Source organism: Vigna unguiculata, chromosome 10 (assembly GCF_037176805.1).
Source record: "Vigna unguiculata cultivar grain cowpea cultivar isolate G323 ecotype 2 chromosome 10, ASM3717680v1, whole genome shotgun sequence".
In the NCBI taxonomy this organism is placed as follows: domain Eukaryota; kingdom Viridiplantae; phylum Streptophyta; class Magnoliopsida; order Fabales; family Fabaceae; genus Vigna; species Vigna unguiculata.
The window spans coordinates 5,185,016-5,205,535 of NC_140801.1; the positions used below are offsets into that span (position 1 = coordinate 5,185,016).

Below are 20,520 nucleotides of genomic sequence, written 5' to 3' on the forward strand. Positions count from 1 at the left end.
TATATATATATATATATATATATTCTCAATTAATATAAAATAAATTTAATTTATTTATCTAATATCTAAAAAGTGAAAAGTAATTATCATGTAAGATTTGTTTATTATTTTTATAATCATAATAAAAAATTATAATAAATATTAGAGTTTATGAATTTTTTAAAAATAATTGAATTTGTGATTATTAATATTTTATCAAAATGGTGTTAAATTATGATAAAGACAAAAAAAATGTCTTTCAAATCGAATACTTTATCCATATGTGTTCAATATGTGTTGTACACAGGAAAATCTAGAGTGTCCGAGTTTCATAGTATTATCCATTATTTATTAGAGGCTAAAAGTTTTTATTAGATTAGATAGGTAGGTTTTTCCTTCTTGTTGAGATTTTATTCTTTTAAAATTTATAATTTCCCTCTTTTGTGTAGGGTACATTCTATTGTTTTACTTATTATTCTTATTGTTTTTTGTTTGATATTTGTAAGTATCCTACTATTATTTATACTGGCAAGAAGTGGTGTGGTTTTTGCTTCCCGTTGTTACTTTTCTAATCTTCCTAATAATTATACACCAAATATCTACAAGCGAAAATGAAACTGAACTATGCGAGCTATTATTTCTTTCTAGCTCTGTGATTGTTATTTTGCTTCCTCGTGGAAACCGAAGAGCAAGAAAAACAAAAATGAACTTCTGGTGTTATGCTTCGGAAACATCGTTGTAGTTTCGTTAACAGCCATAGTTACAGAGCATTCACCAGCTCATATAATAAGTTGTAAAAAATACACCAAAATGAAACATGCTTTTTCACTTTTACTGACTTGGTCGTTTTTCATCGAATTCAGTCAACCAATGCCTTCTTATTCATCATCGTCATCCTTCTCAAAATCAAGATCAAAACCAAAATCAAAATCCCAGTGGACATATGATGTGTTTATCAATTTCCGGGGGGAAGACACTCGCAGGAATTTCGTTTCCCATCTCTATTCTGCCCTCAAAGACAGTGGAGTCAACGCTTTTCTGGACGATGAGAAGCTTGATAAGGGAGGAGACCTGAAGTCTGAACTGTTGCATGCAATAGAAGGGTCTCAAATAACCATCGTTGTTTTCTCCCAAAACTACATTCACTCTACATGGTGTCTTGATGAACTCCACAAAATCATGGAATGCAATGCTTTTAGAGGACAAGTGGTTATGCCAGTGTTTTATGATATTGGCCCCTCGTTTTTGCGTGACACCCAACATATTTCTTTCGAAGTCATTTCTGACCAACATAGCAGGATAAAACAATGGAAGAAAGCATTGACACAAGCAGCAAATTTAGCAGGTTGGGATTTGAGAAATTACAGGTAAGCAATCTATTCCAGCATAGTTTATGAAACCACACATACATTAACCTTCTATGTGCAAGATTTCTGATGTACTTGTAAAAGATTTAGTAAACGTGCTTCTGCTGCAAACACTGCGGCAGAAAGTGTTTTTGAGGTTGTATACAACTGAAATTTTCTGCTAAGCTTATAATCTTTTGACCATTTGTATCCATTCTCATTGTGGGTTATTTTTGTTGCAGAAATGAAAATGATGTTATGAAGGAAATTGTTTGTGAAGTTTTGAAAAGACTGGATAGAACATACTTGTCTATCACAAACTTTCCAGTTGGACTAGAATGCCGTCTGCAGCATGGTATTGACTTCATTAGAAATAAAAAAATAGGAACCTGTATATTAGGGATTTGGGGAATGGGAGGGATTGGCAAAACAACCATAGCCAAATCCATTTACAATGAAATTCGTCATGAATTCAAATATAGAAGTTTTCTTGCAAATATTAGAGAAGTTTGGGGAGGAGATCGGGGCCCAATTGATTTGCAAGAACAGCTTCTTTCAGATATCCTTAAAACAACAAAGACGAACGTGCATAGCATTGATTGGGGAAAAGGCAAGATCAAGGAAATGCTTTGCACAAAAAAGGTACTTGTTGTTCTTGATGATGTGAGCACCTCTGATCAATTAAAGGCTTTATGTGGAAATCGTAATGAAATTAGTCGAGGAAGTGTAATAATCGTTACAACCAGAAACGCATGTCTACTCAGAGAGATTGGAGTTGACTGTGTGTATGGAATAGAGAAAATGAATAAAATTGAGTCCCTTGAGCTTTTTAGTTGGCATGCTTTTAGGAGAGCAAATCCAACTAGAGACTTCTTTGAACTCTCAAAAGAAGTAATCACATACTGCGGAGGGCTACCACTAGCTCTTGAAGTTCTTGGATCTTACTTATACAAGAGAAGAAAAGAAGAGTGGCAAAGTGTATTATCAAAACTAAAAGAAATACCCCATAATAAAATACAAGAGAAACTGAAAATAAGCTATGATGGTTTAGCAGATCATATGGAGAAGGACATATTCCTTGACATATGCTGCTTCTTTATTGGTAAGGACAGAGGCTATGTCACAGAGATATTAAATGGTTGTGGACTTCATGCTGATATTGGAATACCAGTCCTAGTAGAAAGGAGCCTCATCAAAGTTGAGAAGAATAACAAACTCGGAATTCATGATTTACTACGAGACATGGGAAGAGAAATTGTTCGTCAAAGTTCACCGCTACCACAAAAGCGCAGTAGATTGTGGGTTCATGATCACGTACTTGATATATTGACTGAACATACCGTAAGAACTTTCTCAACTATTTTAAAATTTCAATCATCCACTGTGATCTTATCAGGATCATAGTAACACATTCTGTTTTTATTTTCTCAATCATTCATTGTTTTTCTTAATCTTTTGGGTGAAATCCATAGGACTGTCAATTTTGGCTTTTGAATGTTTTTATCTTGGTAACGCACACTATATGCATGCTGAAGCTCTAGCTTTTTTGCATTGCTTATTAACTTTCTGCTGTGAAAACAGAAAAGGGTTAGCTTCATTGAATTCTCAAATTTTCCTGTGTTTATTTGATTACAGGGAACAGAAGCCATTGAGGGATTAGCTTTGAAATTGCATAGACCTAGCAGAGTTCACTTCAGGGCAGAAACATTTGAGAACATGAAAAGTCTGAGAATTTTGCAATTTGATCATGTCCAACTTGCTGGAGATTATGGGCATCTTTCCAAACACTTGACATGGGTCTATTGGCGAGGATTTTCATTAAAATACATACCTGACAACTTTTACCAGGGAAACGTAGTTGCTATTGACATGAAACACAGTAATCTTAAGCTAGTATGGAAAGAGCCCCAACAACAGGTATATCTACAATAAAATTTTCTATGGTGACCACACTAATTGTTTTCCCCATCTACTTTACTAATACTCTTCAAAAAATTTCTCTTGTAGTCGCTGGAAAGGCTAAAGTTCATCAATCTTAGTCATTCCAAGTTGTTATCAAAGACCCCTGACTTTTCAAAACTACCAAATCTTGAGAGAGTCATTCTCAAAGATTGTCCAAACTTGTATGAGGTGCACCATTCAATTGGAGATCTGCCTAATCTTCTTATTTTAAATTTGAAGGACTGTACATGCCTTCGGAATCTCCCAGTGATAAAATCGAAGTCTTTAAGAGTACTCATCCTTTCTGGTTGTTTAAAGATCGACAAGTTAGAAGAAGACATAGTGCAGATGGAATCATTAACAACTCTAAAGGCAGACAATACTAGCCTAAAACAAGTGCCCTTTTCTATAATAAGATTCAAAAAGATTGGATTTATATCTCTCTGTGGATATGAAGGATTAGCAGGTGATTTATTTCCTTCTATCATATGGTCTTGGATGTCGCCAACAACAGGTCGTGTATCCTCTATGCAATCATTTGGAAGCACGTCAACATCTTTAGTCTCTGTGCATATACAGGATAATAATTTGGGTAACCTACTATCAAAGCTTACTGAATTTTCAAAACTTCGAAGCATCTGTGTGCAATGTAACTCAGATCTTCAATTAACTCAAGAATTAAGAAGAATAGTGGATGACTTCTACAAAGTATATTCTGCAATGGAAACCACATATGCACCACAAATTTCAGAAAATTCTGTGGTATCTCGTTTAATTGGAATTGGAAGTCACCACCAAGTCATGGATATGCTTAGTAATGATATGACAGAGGTCGGTTCTATCTCTCTAATCTCTCGCCTCTCTTTTTTTTTTGTGTGTGTGAGTTATACTTACGTTTCATTTTTAGAGAGAATTGGATAACCTTTACATGGAAAAATTGCATATGCTTCACTTGTTTGGCATTTAGCTTGGTTGGGAACACTGCTCTGTCACTTGTATTACAAATTGAATCTAATAAAAAATTGCCAGTAGAGAAGTCCCACATTGAGAAAATTTCATTTTGATGCTTACTTTTCTTGCTATAGAATGAGCACATATTTGTTTTGTAAGACACCAAAACCTATTCCATTTTTTCAGAACTCTAGTGTTTCAGAGAAAAGAAGAAAAATATTTTGTCCTCGTAACTGTTTTTCTGATTTCCAGGAGAGGGTGTCTTCCTGATTGTATTTCGCTGTTATTTTCACTAGAATATTGTTGTGTGCCGGATTGTATTTCACCGCGTTATAGAAAAATCAATGTACTGTGATTGTAGCTAGTCTGATCTTTAGCATCAGAACAAAATTATTCTTGTTACTGGATATAGATTGTAGTAGTGTGAAAGTTCATGTCTAAGAAAGTTGTCTATTGGTGACCTACCTTGTATTTAAGTGTCCATTGGTGACCCACCGGAAACATACCTAATATATTGGTTCACGGTCTATTTTCATTGTTATTCTAGTAAACAATACTAGTCCTAGCAAAAAATGCATAATCAGCAAAATATGAGATAGAGAAGTTGACAATTGTGCAGATGCAGTTGAAGAAAGACCCATGGGTATCACGAATCAAAGGTGGAAAGAAATTAACCGCAATGCTATCTAGCACTACGGAGAAGACTACTATGAAGAAGATTTGGGACACTTGTCAAATTGTATGAGTGGAAAATTTCAACAATGTTGAAAATGAACTTATGGAGATTCTACTTCAGAATTTACCTAATTTGTATGATCAATTCATCGTCAATATAAAAAATAACAATATTAAAGGACACCTACACTTTGCACTTTGAGGATGTTGATAGAAAGTTCAAAGTAAGCAGAGGCTTTGAGGATGATGAGAGGTAGATCAATAGGACATGACTCTAGTGGGAGTTAAACTCATGGTAGATCAAAGTTTCTATGTAAGAAGCATCTCAAATGCTACCATTGTGACAAGAGAGGACATGCAAAGAAAGATTATTGGCGTAAGAAGAGCGGAGGAAAGAACTTGAAACATCAACCTCACAAGGTTATGTTGCAAGTACCTCAAAAGAGGGAGATATTCTAGTGAGTGAAGCAATAATTAACTCTAATAGTGCAAAACAATGACATGATAGGTGAATAGTGAATTTAGGTGCAACATTGTGCATGACTTTACACCGGGATTAGTTTTAACTTTATGAACCTACCTATACCTCAGGTGGATCTGTAATGATCATGCTTTAGAGATTGTTGGAGTCAATACTATCAAAATAAAAATGGACAATGAAAGTATACACACAGTTCAAGGGTATGACATGAAAAAGACTTGAAGAAGAATTTATTGTTTGTTGGGAAATTAAATGACCTCAGTTGTAAGATCCATGCTAAAAGTGAAATCTTAAAAGAGGTGAGGGTGCATCTAGTAGTGATGAAAGCAAAATATCATGGCAAATTTATACATGCTTTTGGGAGATTTGTTGCAAGAAGCAAATGATACAACATCATAGACTTGATCATATTTAGAACAAGGTCAAAAAGATTCAAAGAAGTTGTTTTACATTTATGGGCATTATGATAAGCAAGCAACATAGATTGAAGTTTGCTACAGCTACCAGAAATGAGCACATATTGCACATGATTCATTTTTATGTGTGAGAAAGAATCATCGATATTATCCCTTGGAGGAGCAAAATATTTTGTATCATAAATTGATGATTACTCTAAGTGATTGTAGTGATTATGGGTGTACCCTATCAAGAGGAAGTCAAATGTGTTTTCAATACCATTATACAAGTAAGAAGCTATTACATGACAATTTTATGTTTCATATACACCTCAAAAATATGGTGTGATAAAGTGAATGAATATAACTTTCATGTATAGAACAAGAACTACGTTGAGTACAGTGGGAGTGACTATGTCTTTTGGGGAAAAAGTAGTTAAAATCACCACTTAGGTGATAAATCAAACACCGTCAACCATGATAGGTTTGAAGGCCCCAATAGAGATGAGAAATTTTGAATCGGTTCATTATTCTTTTTATATGTATTTGGTTGTCATCTATACGTGATATACGACTCCCAAGAAAGAGAAAATCTAGATCAAAAATTTAGAATATATATTATTGGTTTATGCTGACAATGTGAAAGGGTATCACTTGTGAGATCCCATTCCCCACAAGGTTGTTGTTAGTAGGGATGTGGGCTTTGCAGACAATTAATTGAAAAATAAGTACAAAAACGACAACTTTACAAAGGATAGTACCATGGTACAAATAGAGAGCCTTTGGATGATTCTTCTTAGTAAGAACAAGAGCATGAAGAACAAAAGCCAAATGAGGCTAGTAATGGAGGACTCCAACTATCAACATGAGAAAAGGTTAAACCATTTGAGCATTTACAATATGTTATGACAGGCCATGATGTGTATTGTCTTTTGAATGAAGGAGAGCCTTCAACTTTTCAAGAGGTTGAGAGTGGTTTAAATGTTTCTTTGTGGATGATGGCGATGCAAGAAGACAGAGTCCGTTTACAAAAATAACACATGGAAGCTGGTTGCACTTCTAAAATGTCAATAAGTCATTGGTTAAAAATGGGTCTATAAGATCAAACAAATTGACAATGATCAAATGGAATGATATCATGTTAGATTGGCAGTTAAGAGATATGCTTAGAAAGAAGGCATTGACTTTAGTGAAACGTTTTTAAAATCCAATTGTTAACAATATAAGTTGTTTTAGCCATGTGTGCTGCATTTGATCTACATCTTGAGCAATTTGATAAAAAAATTGTTTTTCTTCATGAAGACCTTCGGGAGGAAATATATATGCTCCAAACAAATGTATTTCAATCCGTTTCATGATCTATTTTTTATGCTGTACACATTTGTTCTTAAACAGAATCTATAATGGCACGAAATATCTACTTGAATTGAATAGCATAATTACTTAAATACGTAAATGACTAAGCTTTCGTTCATGATATAGGTCTTGGAAACCCATAGTTCCAGTGATTTTCTCCTTCCAGGGGGCAACTATCCTTATTGGTTAGCCTATACAGAGGAAGGATATTCAATACCTTTTCAAGTGCCTGATGGTAGTGATTTCCCGATGAAGGGGATGATTCTGTGTGTTATTTGTTCATCAACACCCGATAACATGGCAACTGAAAGTCTTGCTAGTATATTCCTCTTTAATTACACAAAGAACACCATTCAGATATACAAGCAAACGGCAACAATGTCCTTTAGTCATGAAGATTGGGTAAGCATAATATCAAATTTAGGACCTGGTGACAATGTAGAGATTTTCGTAAGTTTTGAGCATGGAGTAACAATTAAGAAAGCAGGTGTCTATCTAATTCTTAGCCAGTCAATTGTAACACAAATGCCATCACCTGAACAGAGCACACAGGCATATAGAGAAGGGAGTGCGCAATCATCACCTGAAATACAAATGGAGCCATCTCATAGTATGCAAATGGAGCTACCAAAGAAGCCAAAGAAAAAAAGAACTTCAAAAAGTGCAAAGAAAAAAAACTCATGTATATGCTTCTGGTAGAACTTTTTTTTATTGGACATTACATTAAACAGTCATCGTGTGGGATTTAAGTGTTTAGGGTCTCATGTGTTATTGAATTTTTTTTTTTCAAGAAAAAAACATTGTTTTGTATATATAATATATATATATATATATGAAAATGAATCAAACTACACTACATAACTTTTATTTACATCGTTTAATCTATTAAATCATATTTTTTTCTAAATTCATAATTAGTTTGAAAGTTCTTTTTACAAATTACATATACAAAATTCTATACCAATATAAACTAATCTGATATCTCACTTAATAAATCAAATCAAAATCAGTGTAATGTAATGTATACTTTTCAAAATTTGATATTTCAGAAAAAATTTGATATGGATATCATTATTATTTTTGTTCAAATTTGACAAAATTTATAATGATAGAAATTATAATTTAACAATTAGATAAAAAAAATTCGTTTTTTTTTTTAGCTATTTAAGTATAAGATTTAACAAAAACTACGCTTATCTAAATTGACTTTACATTTTTTGGAAAATTTTGGGTAATATACTGCTGTTCTAACTTCAAGCACAAGTTTCTAATATCTTTGTGTATTTTCTAATACAGACCGAAAGGGTCAAATAAAACAATATTTGTACGTAAAAGTCTTTATCAATGAACTACTTTTTATTGTCATTTGAAGACTTTGGATCTTTCGGAAGTACCTTAAATTTAGATTGGAACCCCCTTGATACTTGTGATTCTGATAAGCTTGATACAACATGATACTATTGTGCAAGTCTAGGATAGAAAAGCTGGTTCGTTGGGTATTATAGCCATTTCTCCTATGTGAAGTTTGAAAGATTGAAGAATCGGATTCTGAGGAATTTGTCTTGTGAATTGGTAATGTATGCACACACAGGCTGAGGTATCTCTATGTAGAGACGAAGGTATATGGATAAACAGCCGACAATGCTAACTAGTTTTCGTAAGCAGCTAAACTCATAACTGATCAAGCTCGTCCTGCATCGTTCAGAGTTTTGCGGATCAGTCCAGATTTAAAAGGTAAAAATAAAAATATCATTTTAAAATGTAAAATTTAGCCCATTCTAATCTAAGTATACTTTTTCAAGTATACCCAACTGCTAGTACTTGAAATTAGAAAACAATTGAGGATACACACATCCTGCAAATGAATCTGCTGAAAATTAGATACATACAACTATGTGCATGCACGAAAATTTCCTTCGCAAAATAGAGAAAAAAAAAACATTGGCATTTCTTTTTCTTCCATCTTTTAAATTTTACACAAAAAATACTACAATAACTTAATATTATTTGCTACGATTCTTATGCATCATACCTTGAGAAACCATGAGGCTAGCACAACGGGTAAGAAAGATTGAGGAATGTTATTAATGAATATCTCCAATGTATCAATGTAACAGACATCCCTCCTGTCCCCACAAATAAGAATAGGAATCCCAGACTGACTTTGGCTGCCCGGGCAAATTGGCTGAAGCCTCTACCCTCCTGGAATCTTATATTAAAATTTTCTTTATAAATCTTTCAAAGACGTTTTTCTTTGGTTCCTTCTTTGGCTCAGGAGAAGGGTTGACTTCCTTGTCAATTGATTCATCACACATCAGATAGATAGCTGTCTTCTTGACCTCCAATCCATGGCCAAAATTCACAAAAATCTCCACCTTGTCTCCAGGGCTCCAATGTGATATTATGCCCTGCCAATCTACATCATTAAAGGAAAATACCGTCTCTCGCTTGAATACCTGGATAGTGTACCTTGTGTAATTAACCATCAAAACACTAATAAGATATTCAGTTGCTGTGATTTCAGGGGCTGATAAATAAACTACACACAAAGTCATTCCTTTCATGCGACAATCCTCAGGCACCGTGAAATACACTGAATTTCCCTCACCCATATGGGCCAACCAAAAGGGATCATTGTCACCAGGGAGAAAAGCATCACAAGAATCACTGGTTGCCAATCCCTGTATGTGGCATGAGCAAAAAGTTTAGCTATTTATGTAATTGTAATATTAAAAATGGTCTCCTACAATCATTATTTTGTCCTCCCAGGACGTTTTTAAGAAAATTACATCATAATGCATAAATTAAAACATTGTTATGACAATTAATTGAAAAATTTGGATAATAGTTTTGTTGTGTTATAGCAGATCATTAGGATGCATTTCTGACAGGTCTTTCAACCTTTTTTTCTCTGGGAGTATAAGAAACATGAAGCAAGTATAGCAGGAAGAAAGCGGGAATCAATTTCTTAGTGCTTCATATGAGAATGATCATTTGGCTTGTTGACTATTAAAATAAGGTATTTTTAAATGAAGCCGTCTGATTATAGAAGGAAAAAGAACTAAAAGAACCTGAACTTTTAAGTTTCATTTAGATATGTCATGTTCACTTAATTAATAGCTAAACCGAAAAGTGAAGGTAAGTAGACAAAGGAAAAGGGAAGGAACCTCAGATATGCTAGCGCTTAGAATATTGAAGACTTCTTGATAACTTCCAATTCCAATCAAATAAGACCTAAGGTAATGATTTGATATTTGTGATGTTATTTCAAATTGTGTAAAATTTACACTGTCGTCCAAAATTGTTCTTACTTGCATAGAAACTTGAGACTCTCTGTCACATTGAACCAAAACACTTCGTAGATTTGAAAGGCCGCTAAGCATTGGTTCAAGATCACCCAAATTATAACTTCGCATATCCATGGAAACTAGATATGACGATGTGCTACAAAATGGACGAACATAAGATAGGGGATTCATTGTTGGTGACATCCAAGAACGAATGATAGAAGGGAAAACATTACGAGAAAATCCTTCAAATCCACATAGGGATATATAACCAATGCTTTTTGACTTTACTATTGAAAAGGGCACTTGTTTCATAGCAGTATTTTCAGCAATTAGTGTTATCAAGGATTCCATCTGCACTATATCTTCTTCTAATTTGTCAATCTTCGAACAACCTGAAAGGATGAGAGTTTTTACAGATTTCAACTTATAAACTCCCTTTGGCAGATTTTCAAGACTTTTACAGTCCTTTAAATTTATCAGTAGAAGATTGCGGAGACCTCCAATGGACTTGTGTACCTTGCACAAACGTGGGCAATCTTTGAGAATAAGCTTTTCAAGTTTCGGTAGTTTTGAAAAGTCAGGGGTTACAGTCAAGTACTTGGAGTGACTAAGATTGAGGATTTTTAGCCATCCTAAAACCTACAAGAAGATAGTTTTAGTTAGGAAAAGATTAGAGAGGAAAAAATTTGAAACAGTGGTAACTGGAAACAATTACTAGATTAGTTAAACATTGAGTTTTAAAAGAAGACGGCATGTAATACGTACCTGAGGTTCTTTCCAGAAAAGTTGCAGATTACTGTGTTTTAAATCAATCACAACTGCACCGTCCAGATAAAAACTTTTAGGTATGTATTTTGAAGGAAATCCTTGCCAACAGATCCACCTCAGTTGCTTAGAAAGATAACCATAATTTCCAGTAAGCTGTACATGATCAAGTTGCAACAGTCTCAATCTCTTCATTTCCTCAAAAGCATAAGCTTTGAAGCAATCTTTGCCGATGAAATGCAATTTCAGAGCCAATCCCTCAATAGTTTCAGTTCCCTGTGATGATAAGAAAAAAGAAAAAGAAAAACGGAAACCTCTTTTGTTAGCACACTATAAGGTTATACTTAAAGCTCAGCCTAACCACATATATTGAATGTAGAAAGACGAAAACTTTCAGGTTTCAAAACTGTATATAAAGAATGTACTTACAGTATTCTTTGTCAATACGTCAAGTACATCCTCATGAAACCACAATCGACTCCGCTTCCCAGGATCCTTCCTTGAACTCTCACAAATTATCTCTCTCCCCATGTCCCGCAGCAATTGATGCATTCCAAGTTTGTTGTTCTTTTCAACTTTTAAGAGACTACGCTCAATGAGGACTGTTATTCCAATGTCAGCATGTAGCCCACAACCATTTAGTATCTCTGTAACATAGGCTCTATCTTTACCAATAAAGAAACAACATACATCAAGAAATATATCCTTTTCCATTTCATCGCATAAACCATCAAAGCTTATTCTTAATTTCTCTTGAACTTTATCATTGGGAATTCTATCTAGTTTTAACAATACACTTTCCCAATCTTTCTTTGTCCTTTCTATTAAATAAGAACCAAGGACTTCAAGAGCTAGTGGTAGACCTCCACAATAAGCAACTACATTTCTTGCGAGCTCGTCAAAATCTTCTCTTGGTTTTGCTTCTCTGAAAGCATGCCAACTAAAAAGCTCAAGGGACTCATTTTTGTCCATTTCCTCCATTTTATAAACATAATCAACTTTAAGTAGGTCAAGTAGGTGTAGATCTCTAGTTGTAATGATTATTACACTTTCCTTACCAAACCATTTCTGATTTCCACATAGGTCTTTTAATTGGCCAAAGTCATTCACATCATCAAGTACAATGAACACCTTCTTTCTAGAAAGTCTATTTTCGATCATAGTTGTTCCCATCCCAACACTATGTATCTTGACCTTTGTTTTTAGGACATCTGAAAGAAGTTGTTCTTGTAAGTGAACATTCCCTCTTCCATCTATTTCACGAACCTCCCTAATATTTTCAATGAAACTCTTATCATTGAACCTACGATGGATTTGATTGTAGATGGCTTTGGCCATCGTAGTTTTGCCCGACCCTCCCATTCCCCATATTCCAATGATACAAACCTTGGCGGATTGATTTTCTACAATTCCAACCACTTCTTGCACACGGGATTCCAATCCAACAGGAAATTCAGTTATAGACAAGAGTGCGTAGTCTAGTTTTGTCAGTATGTCCTCGACAATTTCCTTCACTAGTTTAGCTGTATTCCTTCAAATTCAATAACGAGTATAAACAGTCAAAATGATGATGTATTAGAAAGATACTCTTTTGTTTTTTATAACAACCAATATTAACTTCTTCACAAAAACAAAGAAAATAAATTAATTTACTTAGTAGCATTATATCTGTCCCAAATTTAGATGTTCTTCCAAAATTACTTCAGTAATAACGAGACATGTTCATTTTTCAAATACTTTTATTGGCTTCATTTCTTGTAATCTCTCATATATATTACTCTAATTTTATTAGATAGGCATGTGAGCATGGAAGATTCCCAAAATCTGTTTAGTATACAAGGCAAAGTTAGGCTTCCAAAGAGTTCAAGACAGTTAGGTATTGCACTCATTATTTGTTAAAGCAGGTATGTTTTAATTAAGAAAAATTTTGAGTGAAAAATTAATGCAAGATACATTTCTAAATTACTACTAAACTCAAATAACTTAATTTTACACTAAATAAGAATGTTATGAAACTTCCTGTAATATCCTTGATTTCATAAGTACGTTCTACAAATTACTGTAATTTAATATTTTAAAGGCAACTTAAGGTTTTACACGGAAATTATGTGTGTGTGTGTACCAAATTTTAAAACAATTTTCGTAAAATAATTTTGAATGAATTAAGTTTTAAGTATCTCATTTTTTTAATTGATTTTTATTAAAAAAATTCATAATATTAAGTCTCAAAAATATCTTTTATTTTTGGTTAAGAACTCTACTGTTCGCGATCCACTTATTGTTATCCTCACTGTCCTCTTCCAATTTCAAGTTACTTTTTTTCACTTTAATCTCTTTCAACTATCCGATTAGTTTGTTCCTTCTCTTTTCAAGAATGAAGAAACGGGCAAGTTTGAGGAGATTAGAGAGTTCATTGGTGAGTTGAAAAAGTAAAGTTAGTGAATACCTTTGTGGAGACGAATTTGGGAAAATTAGAGAAAAAAAAAATTCAAGTGAAAATTGACAACATCATCCAATTAAAAATTTGAAATATTTTAAAAAAATTTTAAAACTGCAGTATTAAGCTTAAAACATGGTTTGTCAACGAATGATGAAATAAAGCATGTGATCTACCTGTGATTTTTGACATCCCAACCAGAGAAATTTGCAGCTTTGTTGAGCACGTTTTTCCATCTCGACAACCCGTACTCGCTATGCTCTGCGGAATACTTCTTCTGCGCAGCAGCTTCCAAAGCATCACGAAAACGACCCTTGGGATTGCGTAGAATGGACGGCTCGATGCCGTGGAATATGGGCACAACGATTTGGCCGTAGGATTCGTGGCAATCGATGATTTTCTCAAGCTCGGTGAGGCACCAAGTAGATTCGGTGTAGGTTTCGGAGAAAACGACGATCGCAATCTGAGAGGCTTCGATCGCTCGCGTTAACTCCTCCAGCGGCGTTCCCTTGAGCAGATTCTCGTCGTCGAAGAAAGTGTTGACGCCGGCGTTGGAGAGGGCGCAGTAGAGATGCGAGACGAAGTCCCTGCGAGTGTCTCCTCCCCTGAAGTTGATGAAGACGTCGTAGATCCATTGGGGTTTCGATGATGAAGAAGAAGAAGACATGGGTGAAGGGTCAACAATAATGCAAAAACACACACAGAAACTTGCAAAAGTTGCTTTAAAGAGAAGCGCGTTTCACTTCAGATGAACTTAACTTACTCAAGTGTTGAATGAAGTTGAAAACAAAAGAATTTTATCATTATTACAACTTACTTTTTTATTGTTAATTTCCATATATAAGGTAGTAATTGATATTTTTTTTAAATATTGATTCTAATCTTTATATTTTTTTTATTATTATGCTTTTTATTTTTACTCTATGTTTCTTCGTAGTTATAATAATTAAGATTATTTTTGTAACAATTTAAAATATATATATATATATAACCATTATTAATAAAAATTAATCTTTTATCTAACAATAACTAAATTAGATTGTATTAAATAATATAATAATACTAAATTCATAAAATTTTAAATGAATATTGTTAAAAATTCAACTTTAAATTTAATTTAAATATGTAATATAAATTGATCGCATATAAATATGACTCGAATACCTAAAAGATGGTTAAAATAAAATATATAATAATATTTACTATTAAGTAAAATATTAGATTCAAGTATTTTTGTTAGTCTCACTTAGCTACTTTTCTAAAGTTGGAAACCCACCTTCTTTATCACCTTTAAACGCTTTTTTCTATGTTGCTTTTTGATGTCCTTTATTTAGTCTTTGACTTTAGAGTAACTTACAAAAAAATCATACAATTATTTCATTGTTATTTTCACACTTTTCCTAAGATAATGGCCATTCTTCATATAGCAACTTGGTGTATAAGTGAATGGGACAATTATTAAAGTTTTGAACAGCTATAATTTTTATACTAGAGTTACCTTCGTATGTAAACATACTTCTAAATAAAAAACTAGAGCTTATTGTAAGAATAAGTTTCAAATAATCAAATACAAATTTATTTTCTCTATTTATCGTTACTTCTTGAATTCTAATATTCTCTTTTTTCTAACACTGCTTGAAATATGTCATGGTATCAAGAGCTTAAAAATGCATCCATGAAGACAGTGGCGGAACTAGACCAAAAATTGTAGGGGTGCCAAATTATATTTGTTATATATAATTTTTTTTTAATTAAAAAAAATTAATTTTTTACATCATTTTTTTTATTCAAAATAAGCATTCATGACAATAGAATCTAAACAATATAACAATAATATATATGAAAGAGTAACATAAAGTTTATCATCAACAATAATATAAAAAAATACAACAAAAGTTACCTTTATTCAGAGTGCTCCTTTACGCTCTTTCAATGACTTAAAATCTTCAATAATTGAATCAGAGCTGAAGCTAGTTGCAATATCCCTTTCAATATAGATTATCATAGTGCTTGCTAAAAATTCAGCCTCCATCTTATTTCTCAACTTGTTCTTGATTATTTTCATTGCAGAAAAAGATCTTTCAGTTGTAGCTGTAGAAACTGGAAGAGTCATGATAAGACGAAGTAATCTATCTATCAAGTAGTAAACTTCAGACTTTTTTGTTGTTGCCAAACATGTACATAACTCTTGCATTGTTGATAAATTCTTCAAATTTGAATCTTGACGAGCATCAATAATGAAATGTTGAAGTTGAAAATTCAAATTAATCTTCTCTTGCTCATTGAAATCCATGGGATAATATTTTTCCACAAGAGTGCAAATTTTATCAATATTAAAAGCTTTATAAGCATCCTTAGGATCCAAAGCAGAGCTTAGAATTAATAACTCCATTGCTTGGTCATTAAATCTACTATTTAACTCTTGTAATTGTTTATCAATGGTAACAAAGAATATTTCAACTTTAAAATAATGCTCCACTGTAATATGATCCTTTTGGTGACGAGAGCGTCCTTGCCTTGCTACATAAGAAGCCCCAAAATTAGGCACCTCAATATCATGTTTTTCACAAAAAGAAGTCACATTTTTTAATAACTTATCCCAACCATTTTCTCTCAAGTTTTGAATAAGTCCTTTTGTAGAACAAACTAGACGCATAGCATTAACTATATCCTGAGATTGTTGTTGTAATGCTTGACAAAGAACATCTGTTATCCCCATAATTTCTCTCATCAAATACAAGATCAGTATAAACTCAAATGAGGTCAAGCTTTTGTAAGCATTATCAGCATCACCACGTTGTGAATAAGTAGATCCATCAACAGTAATTTTTTCTAGAACTAAACAAGTTGCATCATACATATTGATCAAGCTACAAATAGAAGAGAAATGGGAGCTCCAACGGGTATCCCCAGCTCGTTTTAAAGTACCAATTTGATTTGCCCCTTTACCCTTTTCAAGCTCATCAATTTCTAACAAATATGCAATTTCATCTAACTTGGCAGCCTGTAACTCATCATGACGTTTACTAGAAGAGCAAACAATATTGACAATGAAAGTCAATTTTGAAAAGAATTGGTGAATTGGAATAACTTCTCTTGATGCAGCAACCAAGGCAAGTTGTAACCGATGAGCAAAACAATGAACATAATATGCATAAGGACAATCAGTCAAAAATAATGCTTGTAATCCATTCCATTCTCCTCTCATATTGCTAGCACCATCATACCCTTGACCACGGATATTAGAAACATTAAGATTATGTCGAGATAGTACAACACACAATTCATTCTTCAAAGTTATTGCTGCAGTGTCTTTAACATGCACAATATCAAAAAATCGCTCTTGAATAAAACCATTTTTATCAACAAATCTCAAAACAAGAGCCATTTGCTCTTTTTTTGATTCATCACGAGCTTCATCGACAACTATACAAAACTTGGAATCCCCAATTTCCTCACGAATATGATTTTTCACTTTACTAGAAAGAATATTCAATAACTCCTTTTGAATTTTGGGTGAAGTATATTTGGAATTGAATGGAGCATTTTCCAACACAACTTTTGCAACTTCATCATTGTATGATGCTATGAGTTTTATCATCTCAAGAAAATTACCTTGGTTCCTCGATTCAGTACTTTCATCATGACCTCTAAAAGCACAAGCTTGAAGTGATAAAAAACGAATTGTGTCGATTGAAGTCTTGAGACGTAATCGATTCTTCATTATTTGATCTGAGCTTTGCACTTCCAAAACATTCCTAATGTGACAATTTTGATTTAACAAGTCTTGACAAGCAGACACTGCAATATTGTGTGGTGAACAAGGATCCTTCCCAATGTGTTTAAGGAAAGCACAATTTTTTCCATTATTAACTTTCCTCCAATTTTTAAAACCTATAAAATAACATTCAAAAAGTTAAAACATGTTGATGACAATAAACTTATTGCCAATTAGAATTCAATGAAAATAAACTCAATTACCTGTAACAATGAAAACATCTGAGCCAGGTCGTCCGCTTGGTTTTTTACTAAAAAGATAGCATGGTAAGCAATATGCAGCATCTTTTAATGGCGAATACTCTAACCATGAAGGAAATAAGCTAAACCATGTGTACTGAAATCTTCTTGGATGATCATCTTTACCAGAAAATGGATAATTTTCTAGACGCATTTGATATGGACCCCATTTTAGATAAGCCCTTCGTACCTCATCAATTTGATTTGGTGGGTATTGCCAAATTTGAAGACGCTTTCCCGGATCACGTTCTAAAGTATTTTCAAATTCATTATGTGTAACTTTAGGAACCTTAGAGAGTTGTTTTTCATTTTCTTCAATATTTGGATTCTCATGAAGTTTCTCAATTTTAGATGATGTAGATGCATTTTTTTCATCTTCATCACAAGCCTTCCTCTTGAAAAAAGAATCAATTCTTTTACTCTTTATCATAATTTTTCTAATATAAATTTTTCACCTCTCACCTATTTACAAAAATATAAAATTATGAATACCCCAAATTAAATCTTAAAAGCAAGACTCAATATTTTAAGAAAACTAATAACTTCTAAATGATTAGCTTCCCTTACCTTAGAGTAGATTCCTAATCTTGTTCTTCCCTTACACAACTTCAAAGCTTAAAATAGCTCTATCTACACAAAGGAGAGTTTGATCAACAATTAAAGCATGATTTTATGATCTCTAACAGATAGATATATGCCTAGAGCGTAGAAAAGCCACATACAAGAGGAAAACATATTGCTTCAAAAATAAAAAGGAAAAGATGAACTTACTCAAAAGAAGAAATTGTTCGGTTCAAAATATTCCTTAACTCTTCAATTTTGCCGTAGTGCAATTTGATTTTGAAAATAATAAGGAATTGATGGTGAAAATTGAGATGGAAATAAAAGGGGAGAAAGAGATGGAGGCACGGAAGAGAGAAACCAAATAGAAAAGTATAAAAAATTATAATAGAGAACAAAACGTGATTTTTAAATTTTAAAACAGATTTTTTAAACTAAATTAAGGTAATAATATATAAATAAAGTAGTAATATATAAATTAAGGTAATAATATATAAATAAAGTAGTAATATATAAATAAAGTAGTAATATATAAATATATTTTTTTTAAATATATAGAAAGTAAAATAAAATAAAAATTAATTAATATAAATAAAGTAATAATTTTTAAATATTATTTTTTATATATATATAAAAAAATGAAAATAAAAACGGTTGGGGGAGCCGTGGCTCCCCCCTGTCCCTCAGTAGATCCGCCCCTGCATGAAGAGAACTCAAAATTTTGTTTTCTTACTTTTTGTTGCAAACTCCATTATTTTCACATGGGGTTTCTTACTTAAGAAGATTGTGAAATAGGAAGTAAAATTTTTAGGAACAAGACAATAAAAGAGAGAATAAAAGTGGATAATAAACGACACAAGAGTTTAATATGGTTCAGTGTATCATGTGTATGTTTATGTCTACGACTACACTACGAAGTAATTTATCTATGTATGTATCTCAAGTTTTACATAAAGTTGCTTATATAGCAAAATAGAAAATCACATCTCACAATACTAAGCGTGGGACTAAATCAAGCACCACAATGCTAACAAAATTTTGGCATAATGAAATTGGAAACAAGATTAGATATTCTAATGTGTCTTTGATAAACTCTCTCATCATATAATAGGTTGTGTTTATTTATCAAATTTGGAAGTAACTTCACCCGTATATTTAGAAATAGATGGGCGAAAGCGCAACAATTACAATCATAGTTTTGTACCATGATGCTTGAACAGATGACGAAATGTGAATTTATTTTTTTCTTTGCATCAAATGTGTAGTCAACGCCCTTAGTTATTTCGGTAATCCTATTCTTCCTCATGAACACTTATATGTAATTCAGGAATGTTTAAAAGAAAAATAGGGTTCGACAATATCTACTATTCAAAGCAATTTTAATTGTACTCCAATAAATGAAATTAAGGCATTATTTCTTGCATATACATTGAGTAAAAACAAATTTAGAAAAAAGTTAACTGAATCTTCTTCAAATAACATTCCTAAAGAAGGATTTAATTATAGCTTAGTGTTCTATGTCAATTCAAATAGTTCTAGCTCACAAAACTAGTATCATAATGACAAATTCATTAGCAATAGAGGTAATTTCAATCGAGCTAGAAATTTTGACCACATTTTGGTTATGGAATTGGTGATTTTGGATGGTAATAATAGTGATAGTAGCACATAACTTAATTTTCAATGACAAATTTTGTTTTAAGTCTGGAGATGTCATTATTATTTGACTCTAATTATCAACTTAATTCATCTTTCAACACTTAATAACCTTTATTCTCCAATGATTTATAAAAAACATCAAATGCATGACCAAATGAGTCACAAAATAATAATTATATGTTGCTTGACTTTGAAAATCAAAATCAAAATCCCACTACAATTGGATACATTTGAAGATCTTGGTCAAATTTACATAGACAATGGTCAACGTCTTTCCATCTAATCTTCTTCAGGTTCCACTATTTTTTTTTTCTCTTTGAATCTCAAGTGTTTTAAAACAACTGTTGCATGTAATTTCTATTTAAAATTCTTTACACTAAAATGACTTATTTAGATAAAGTAACTAGAAAAACTTGAAATTTAAACAATTTTGGAAGGTATTTCAAATGAATAAATAGAAAATTTTCAAATACTCTAAAGAATATAAGAAATTTAAAATTTCATTAATTTTCACTTTACTATTGATCCACTCACAAAGTTTGAGTCTAATTGGCTCGGGCGAGAGGATCAGTCGGGTCAACTTGGGTTGAAGACTTAGTTGAGTTGGCTTGGGTTGAAAGCTCAGTCGAGTTGATTCGGACTGAAGTCTCAACAAAGTCAATTTGAG

At 32.6% G+C, this 20,520-nt stretch overlaps 3 protein-coding genes across 7 annotated transcripts; 1 reads left to right on the forward strand and 2 right to left on the reverse strand.

The window, feature by feature from the left end:
* Positions 1-591: 591 nt before the first annotated feature.
* Positions 592-14,359, reverse strand: LOC114167629 (disease resistance protein RUN1-like). Of its 5 annotated transcripts, XM_085667597.1 has the most exons (9): positions 13,793-14,354; positions 11,609-12,710; positions 11,180-11,455; positions 10,292-11,053; positions 9,157-9,805; positions 8,519-8,816; positions 7,660-7,748; positions 7,342-7,551; positions 592-1,062 (listed from the first exon to the last, which is right to left on the reverse strand). In XM_085667597.1, the coding sequence occupies exons 1-5, from the start codon at positions 14,281-14,283 to the stop codon at positions 9,335-9,337; spliced, it is 3,102 nt and encodes a 1,033-aa protein (XP_085523723.1). In that variant the 5' UTR covers positions 14,284-14,354; the 3' UTR covers positions 592-1,062; positions 7,342-7,551; positions 7,660-7,748; positions 8,519-8,816; positions 9,157-9,334. The 5 variants fall into 5 exon arrangements, with proteins under 5 accessions (XP_085523723.1, XP_085523725.1, XP_027908543.2 ...); XM_085667599.1 differs by lacking the exon at positions 592-1,062 and having other exon boundaries at positions 7,053-7,551; positions 10,436-11,053; positions 13,793-14,359; XM_028052742.2 differs by lacking the exon at positions 592-1,062 and having other exon boundaries at positions 7,053-7,551; positions 7,660-7,707.
* Positions 850-7,823, forward strand: LOC114167630 (TMV resistance protein N-like). The gene is made up of 5 exons (XM_028052747.2): positions 850-1,346; positions 1,568-2,666; positions 2,961-3,242; positions 3,333-4,097; positions 7,251-7,823. Exons 1-5 carry the CDS (start codon positions 850-852, stop codon positions 7,821-7,823), a joined length of 3,216 nt encoding a protein of 1,071 aa, XP_027908548.2.
* Positions 14,360-15,522: 1,163 nt separating the features above from the next.
* On the reverse strand, positions 15,523-18,260 carry LOC114189038 (uncharacterized). Its single transcript, XM_085667580.1, has 2 exons — positions 17,598-18,260; positions 15,523-17,510 (listed from the first exon to the last, which is right to left on the reverse strand). Exons 1-2 carry the CDS (start codon positions 18,061-18,063, stop codon positions 15,523-15,525), a joined length of 2,454 nt encoding a protein of 817 aa, XP_085523706.1. The 5' UTR covers positions 18,064-18,260.
* Between the last annotated feature and the right edge of the window lie 2,260 nt (positions 18,261-20,520).